Source organism: Lagenorhynchus albirostris, chromosome 13, assembly GCF_949774975.1.
Source record: "Lagenorhynchus albirostris chromosome 13, mLagAlb1.1, whole genome shotgun sequence".
NCBI classification, from domain to species: Eukaryota; Metazoa; Chordata; class Mammalia; order Artiodactyla; family Delphinidae; genus Lagenorhynchus; species Lagenorhynchus albirostris.
This window is the reverse complement of record NC_083107.1, coordinates 87,289,248-87,297,105: the sequence shown is the minus strand read 5'-3', so window position 1 is coordinate 87,297,105 and position 7,858 is coordinate 87,289,248. Positions and strand designations below refer to the sequence as shown.

Below are 7,858 nucleotides of genomic sequence, written 5' to 3'. Positions count from 1 at the left end.
CCTCCGCTCACCCACGGTCCCCACTCTGCCCACAAACTCTTACCCCTGAAAAAAAGAAACAAAACCCAGACGTGCCTCTCTGGGCTCACAGTGCAGCTAGAAACCACCACACAGACACTCCGGGGACGACAGATGGCTTCAGCGTTTAGAACGAGTCCATTCTCAAGCTGAAGCCCGTTGTGAAAAAAGGACTACGCCTGACAGCCATCTCGGTACAGACGCGACACCTGGGCAGGTGAGGCCACGCCCAGAACAGACCCCTGGACCCGCGGGAGGAGGAATAGGCAAGAGTCCCGTGCTCAGAGTTTTAGGATCACCTGACAACGTGGGGTTTCAACAGGTAAGCGTGCTGCATGACCCGGGAACACGCATGTGACCTCCAGGCGATGAGGATGCCATCGGAGTAAAGGAACAGGACCCAGTGGGGCACCATGCCCGGGGACGGGGCCCAAGGCCGGCAGGAGACCCCTGGTCACTGACAGCGTCAGGGCTCCCCCAGGCCAGGCCCGAGCATGGGCAGGTCAAGCCCAGGACGAAGCACGGGAGGCCCATCTGCCTTTTTTTCTGGGCCAGCACGGAGAAAATTAACAGAGACCGGGTGATGGGGCCATACCGGGGGCAGAGCTCCTGAAGAAAGAGCTGGAGCCCATGCAGCATGGCCCTGCTCCTTTTATTTCATTTTTAATCTTGAGAGAAAGATGAGTCAACATTATGGAAGCAAATTACAGTGAGACTCCCGACAGCCTTAAAAGCAAGAAGAGGAAGTAGGCAGTGACCAGGCAGAGGCCAGCCCGCGGAGCCCCAGCTCGGTCTGGGGACGGTGTTTCCGCTTCCATCAAGTGGAGGCTTCAGGTGCCAGTGGTCGGCTGGCAGATGCTCCGTCACTATTCACAGGTGCTCGCATCAGAGCAGAGTGATGCTGGCTCTCCCAGACGGGGCTCCGCCTGGAAAGCCAACACCCGCCACACGGCTGCCTGCGGCTGGGAAGCTGCCCAAGGACGGCCTGGCGGGTCAGAGCAGTATGTGGTACTTCAGCGCCCGGGGCACCCTGTTGATGACCAGCCTCCCGTCATAGCTCAGGGAGGCAAAGAGCCAGGGGTCGGCTGAGGACCAGTCCACGGCGTACACGCTGTCCTCGTGCTCCTCATAGGTGGCAATGACGCTGTCCTGGGGAGGCTCCTGGCTCCTATAAGGCACCAGAGACACGCGTGCGTGAGTGAGGCGGGCGCCCTGCCCAGCGGTGGCAGCAGGCCTGGTCTTCTCACCTGCGCAATCGGGCAGTCCCCAGGAGCCGAGGGGGCCAACGGGGGTGCCCCTGCGGGAGCCCAGAGCCATCCCGTCCCCAGCCGTGGGCCCTCGCGGCTCGTGGGGGGCCCCCTACCGCCTAACACCTCCCTCCCCGGCTCTGCAGCAGGACGTGCTCGGGCTCAGGGAACGGGGGCTGGGGAACGTTCATGGGGCTAAGTGGACAACAGCCAAAACTCCTGTGACGTCTGCCAGAGGGACCTGGGGACCGGCCGGCACAGGCCCCTGGGGTGGGCATGGGGAGCCCTGCTCAGGACGAGGGTGAGGGGCCGGTAGGCCCTGGCCTGGGCTGTGACACCTCCCGGCACCCCGTTCACATGAGAGTCGCTAGCCCCTTCCCTGGGACGCCTGCCCGGGCGGTGCTCACGTGCGCAGCCCTGTGTGGGAGCATGCGGAGCCGGGCCGCCCGCCTGGGCCTCCGAGGTCACAGGCCTGCCACGTGCCGGGCTGCTTCTCCACCCAGCAGGGCCTCCTCAGCATTTTTCTCCCCATTTCGTGGCTCTTTCTACCCAAGGAGCTCTCAGCAATCTGGGACTTTCCCCAGGAGACAGCCCGCTCCATGTGCCCCCCCGCTCGGACCCTCAGGCATCCCACGGCCCGACCCTCCCAGGAAGCCAACCTGCGGTGGCCAGCAAATGCCCGGGTACAGACACCGCATACAAGTCCTCAGGGGACTCCCATTCTCCTGAACTCACTGAGACATGGGGACCAACCCCAGGAGCAGGCCCGCGGGAAACCGTGGAGGCACCTCGTACCAGTGCCGTTGCCCGGCACGCCTGCCAGCCACATGTGCCTTCCTTCCTAGTGCGCTTCTCTGAAGCTGCCCACGTGCAGGCAGGACCCCTGGATTAACACACGGGGCCAACGAAGGGGCCACCAGCTCTGTTCCCGGTACAGACAGGGCTCGGACGCCTGCTTGGCCGTGAGAAGAGAGGACAGTAGAAAACATCCAAGCCCTGCACGTGGTAGGTTGCCGGACTGAAGCCGCTGCAACTGTATCTAAATACTCAGTTTGAACAGAAAAATGATTGCGTTTCTCTCAAGAGAGAGAATCGGTAGACTGCCACCAGCCAGCTTCTCACACAGGAATTTTAGGCTCATCTCAGGTGGGCAGAGGAAGAAATCAGACAGCAGAAGTGTGAAGAGTCTCCAAACAGAACGACAAACCCCTCTCGTATTTTACGGCTCAGACCACTCAGCTCGACAGGGTTTTATTCCAGAACCTCCTCCCCTGGAGGCGGGAGACTCAACTCCACGATCTGAATCACAACAGGAAGCAGCCGCCGCACACGAAGGTGCATCTACTCCAGGAACAAGACGTGTCTCCTTTACACCCACGTTGCTGACAAAGGACACGGGCTCACCCCGCCACCGCTGCCCTGGACCAGGCCGCCCTGTGTGAGCCCCGAACCCCAGGACCCCACAAGTCTTGGGGTGCGACCCCATTGTGAAGAGAGAGCCTCCAAGCAGAGCAATTAGGATTGGAAAGAGTTTGGAAAATACTCAGCCAACATGGTGAAGCCGTGGGAACAGTCAGCGAGGTTTCCCGCACGGCGCCCAGCGTCTCGGGGGAAGCAGTGCGCGGGGGCCGGGCCAGGTCTGGGCCCGAGGTCCTCGCCTTGACACCTGCCAGCGAGGGTGGCCAGTCCACGACCCGATCCAGGACGGCACGGCCAGGAGGGACGCCCGCCACTGCCTCTCCCACAGGGTGTTACGAGGGCCGGCGGAGGTCGCTTCTCACTCCCCAGGGCTGCAGACGGGCCACGGTCCTCACAACCTTACGTGTGACGCTCAGTAAGAACGTGGACAGACACGCGTTTCAGAGGCCACAGCGGACGGCGCGGCTCGGCTGCCCTACCCGACTCCATGACTCCATGGCCCGCAGCCCGCGCCTGCGGGTGGACACGCCCGACACCAGCCGCAGGGACCGAGCCACGCCCACAGCCACGCCCATGCACCGAGAGCCGCCGCACCGGAGCGCGCTCACCTCTCCTCTTGCTCGCTCAGGTCGTCGTCATCCACCAGGTGGCCGAAGGGCTCGGAGGAGATGGACACCATGTTGGAAAGGATGACCCTGCTGTCACTGCTGCCCGTGAGGACGAGCTGGTCGTGCGAGTGGTTGTATCGGACGCCCCACACCCTGTGGGAGGACAGGGAGGCCGGGTCCCACCCGCTCGTCTATCAGTGGGTGGCTCCCAGCAGGGGCAGGCGCGCGGCACGGCTCTGAAACCTTCTGAATCCTGCCTAACGGAGACCAAATGGCAGCACGGACCCCAGGGGGGAGGTTTACTGCTCAGGAGCCACACAGGCTTTCCAGAATTCTAAAGGCAAAGGCTGCCCAAGAAGCAAAATACGGACTAGAGAGAACCTGTGACATAGGTCGCACCCCAGGGCAGCCTCCCAAGGGCTGCTCTCTGGCCGGGTCACTAGGCCCAAGAGCTTGTGAGCTGGGCCGCCCGCCGGCGGACCCAGGGGACAGCAGAGAGCCGGACTGCTGCTCGGGGCCAGGGGACGGAGCGCCTCCCCAGACCGCAGGAATTACGGCCACTCACTGAACCTGTCCAAACCATACTCCAGCATTCAGGTGGTAAATACACACACACACAGATATGCACATGCACACAAGTGCACACACACACAAGCATACACACCCATACGCATGCACAAAGAAGCACACATACACACACCAGTACACACGAACATGCACACATGCACAAGCACATGCATGGAGACAAACACGTAAGCACACACACATACGTACAAGCACACACAAGCATGTACACACAACATGCTTTATTTGAATAAAAACTGCCTCATACTATGCACGATTTTCTATGACTCGATCTCTTTCACTTAGCAAAAAGTAGCCAGCACATGGCATATACGTAAAAACAGCGTCTCAGGGAGAACGGCCCGTCTTGGGCACTCTGCATGTCCCTGCACACGGCCATCCCGCACTCCCTCTGAGAGTGGCGCCATCCCCGCTGCAGTGACGCCACTGGACGGACTTGACCAATCCCCTGCTGCCAGGCCCTGGGCAGCTCCCGGCCTCCCTGCGCTGTGCACAGTGCCACGTGGACATCTGTGCATGCTCATTTTTGCCTATTTGAACCGGCACTATTTCAAGAGAAAACAGAATCTAGTGTTTTCCTCCTTTTCCTATGTTTACGAATCACAAACATTCAGAGTTGGAATTAGCGTTCCTTTAGGAAAAATAAAACGGGGTTGATTGAATGATTCACAGCAGCACAAACTAAGCTGGTCTGTGCCTTTCCAAACGGTGAAGTAATTAGCAAAATAAATTGCCTAAGCCCCTCCCCCAAGCGGCCGCGAGGAACGCACCAGTGGGAGTGCTCCTCCAGCGTCTTGACGGGCTCGGTGACGTTGCGGGTGTCCCAGAACTTCACCCTGCAGTCATCCCCGCAGCTGGCCAGGTAGTACTGCTTGTTGGGGTTGAAATCCAGGTCCCGCACCAGCTGACCGTGTGCACTCTCAATGCAGTAGATTTGGCTGTGCAGGGGCGGAGGGGATGGGCACAGGTAAGAGGTGGGACGAGGGAAGCCAGTGACTGCACCCTGCACCTTCTCCCGGACGCCGTCCAGCGCAGGATCCAGGCGGGGCGCTCCTGTGCGCAGGCCACGCCTGCGACCCTGCAGAAGGGTGGCTGGTTGGCGGCGCTCAAAGGTGTGACCTGGAATCTTGAGGATGAGAGCGATCCGGAGGGATGAGACTGCCACGGAGAAGCAGAGACAGACTCCGGACAGAAAGGCTGACCAACGTCTGGAAGGACGCAGTGAGACAGAAGGAAAAGGGAGGGGCTGGGAAGCGGAATACAGCGCTGTTGGTGTCGGGAGATGGAGACAGAGAAAGGAAGGAAAGGTTGGGAAAGCTGTAGAAACACCGAAGGAAACAGTGCTCGTCACGGCTGGGCCTCATCCTCGCACACAACCCAGTGCCGACACTGGGCGAGGGCGGGCATGGGGCCGAATCGGCCCCACCGCTGTTCAGAGCTCACGTGTGCCCATACGTGTGCATGCTTGCACGTGTGTACACAATGCACAAGCATGCACACACCAGCCGTACACACATGCACACGCATGGGTACCTATGCCCACGCATGCACGTGTACACACCCACATGTGGGTGCACCAGTGTGCACAGAGGTGCAGGTACACATGCACACACAGACCTAACTGAAGCCCCGCCATCCACCTCCAGGCTGCTCCTTGCAGGGTGTGGAATCAGAATATTCCATCTCCTACAGCGACCCCCTCTGATATCACAAACGCAAACCAGAGGTGCAGGTCACCTGAGGCAGGACAGTGGCTTCAGACGAAGAGCTTGTGTCCCAGCAGGATGGACAGGGGCCCCCGCCAGTCCCAGAGCCGGCCCCGCGAGACACCCCGTCCACTCTGCCCGCTCCACTTCCTCCCTCAGCTGTGACTTCACCTCTCCTGCAAACACTGGACCTCGTGCTCTGCACAGCTCCCACTGGGACTGCTCCCGTAACCAGCTCCCTTGCCCGAAACCAAGGTCTCCACAGTCCCATCTCACGCCAGATGACCTCAGTCCTTTTCATCTTTTCTCCCATGTTGGGTTTTCTGGCCCCAAACCACTTTTAAATCTTGAACCGGTTTTTACATCCTGAACCTTCCCAATAGCCTAATATTTTTTCCTAAAATAAGATACCCGAACCTTAAGATCTTCCGAGTGAAACAGGGAAATGAATAAAATTAAGCCCGGCGAGGTCCTAGGGAGCTGGGGGGAGTCACACAGGCAGAGAGTATCGACTCAGGCTTTCCTGGGGCTCTGGGGGCAGCGATCTGAATACAAAAGCACAATACATTCCAGAAGCAGCACTGAAAGCACCAACACCCAGGCTGTTTGCAGAAGAGACACAACGCCAAGGAGAAGAGCCCCCGGGTCGCCTGCTGCCCATCCCCCCCCAGGGACGGCAGGCAAGGGGGCAGCAGGGCGCTGCCTCCCAGGGCCCCTCCTGTCCCCTGGCTTTGGGGTCTGTAATGTCAGTCTTCAAGGTTCTCATCTAGATACCGAAATCTACACATCCTTCAAAGAACAATGAAAACGGAAAAAGATAGCCACAGGCCCTGGAGGAATGGATTCCAGTTCCGACATCCAAGCGCACAGCTTTCAGCTTCTGATAGGAAACCCAACAACCCCCCCCGCCCCGCCCCCGCACAGACAGACAGACAGACACACACACACACACACACACACACACACACACACACACACACACACACACACACGTCGAATATTGATTACCCCCTGCGCTTTCAGAGGGGCCGTGGACCTAGATTATTTAAAGCTGGGTCCCCACCCTCAAAGGCAACACGAGCTATTTCACGACATCCATCTTTGTGGCTTAGTGATAAATTACGGTGTGCTGAGGGGATAAACTGTATCTTAAAAAAGACTGCAGGGCCCTGTTGCCATGACAACAGTGTGCACACCACCACTCCTTTGCTGTCAACGCCACACCTGGCACAGAAAAGCAGCTCTCCCATGTCCCATTAGAAGCACTAGCTGTGTGTGTAATGACTTAAATGACAAACTACGACCGCCCCATGGGTGTGCATCTTGAAGGTGCAGAGATGGTCGAGCTCCATGCTTAACCAGGGGACGGCAGCCCTCACCTTGTGGTCGCCGACCATGGAGACCGAGAGTCTGCGGTCCCCACCTCAGGCCTGAGCTGCTACAAAAGCCTGACCTTGATCTCCACCGGAGACCGCCGCTGCCGCCGAAGGGCACCCACAGGAACAGGACCCATGGCGCGGGTGCACTCAAGATGGGGCGGAGAAAGAGGACGAGGCGTACGACTTCCCACAAGCCCGAGGCCAACACAGACAAGCCACATGGCCTCAGCACACGAGCCCTGGTGGATGGGCGCGGGGGGCAGGGAGGGGAGGGACCGTCACTGACCTCATGGTCCGCGTGTCCCACCCTCGGACAGCCGTGTCGTTCGCCGTGGCCACCTGGGTGCAGTTGTGATGCGGGCTCCACCGCCCCGTGGTGAACTTCAGCTGTCCCTTCCCTTCCAGGGACGCCGAACTGGCCAGCTGCAAATTGGGTGATGTTTTCAAAGGAAGAAGAAAAGACAAGTAATTTGAACCCTATTCAGAGCATTTAAGAGGATATCTTGTATGGGCTATCGTTGAAGATAATTACTGAAAATAATTAGGAAGCTCTGTCTTTGTTTCCTCCCCTTAGAAGGCAAGAATGTTTGAACCTTATTTGGAAAAAAAAAATATAAAACTGAACACAGCAAAAAATAGAAGGCACGTTAATAGAGCCTCTATCAGACAGGACTTGCCAGTGTGGGATTAGGGAGAATCCGCTCAAATCTGAAGACAACACGCACCAGCTCCGTCTGGCTTCCTCCAAAACCAAGGACAAGGCCCGCCGGTCTGCACGGCCAACCCCAGGTGGAGGAGGACAAAAGGCTGCGACCCACCCAGACGTGTGCTCAGACGTGTGCCCTCCCCTCCCTGCTGCGAGGATCTCGGCGTCCGTTACTCGGGGGTTAACTAAA

The 7,858-nt window shown here is 58.8% G+C and overlaps 1 protein-coding gene across 2 annotated transcripts in view; it reads right to left on the bottom strand.

The window, feature by feature from the left end:
* Positions 1 to 651: 651 nt before the first annotated feature.
* The window catches only part of EIPR1 (EARP complex and GARP complex interacting protein 1), an 89,840-nt gene continuing 82,633 nt past the window's right edge, over positions 652 to 7,858 (bottom strand). The window contains exons 6-9 of one of the 2 annotated variants that reach the window (XM_060169546.1): positions 7,249 to 7,385; positions 4,648 to 4,815; positions 3,293 to 3,445; positions 652 to 1,186 (exon numbers count right to left, since the gene is read on the bottom strand). In XM_060169546.1, coding sequence (XP_060025529.1) covers positions 1,012 to 1,186; positions 3,293 to 3,445; positions 4,648 to 4,815; positions 7,249 to 7,385 — 633 coding nt within the window. In that variant the 3' untranslated portion in view covers positions 652 to 1,011. The remainder of the gene's footprint in view (positions 1,187 to 3,292; positions 3,446 to 4,647; positions 4,816 to 7,248; positions 7,386 to 7,858) is intronic. The other variant, XM_060169547.1, reaches the window with a different exon arrangement.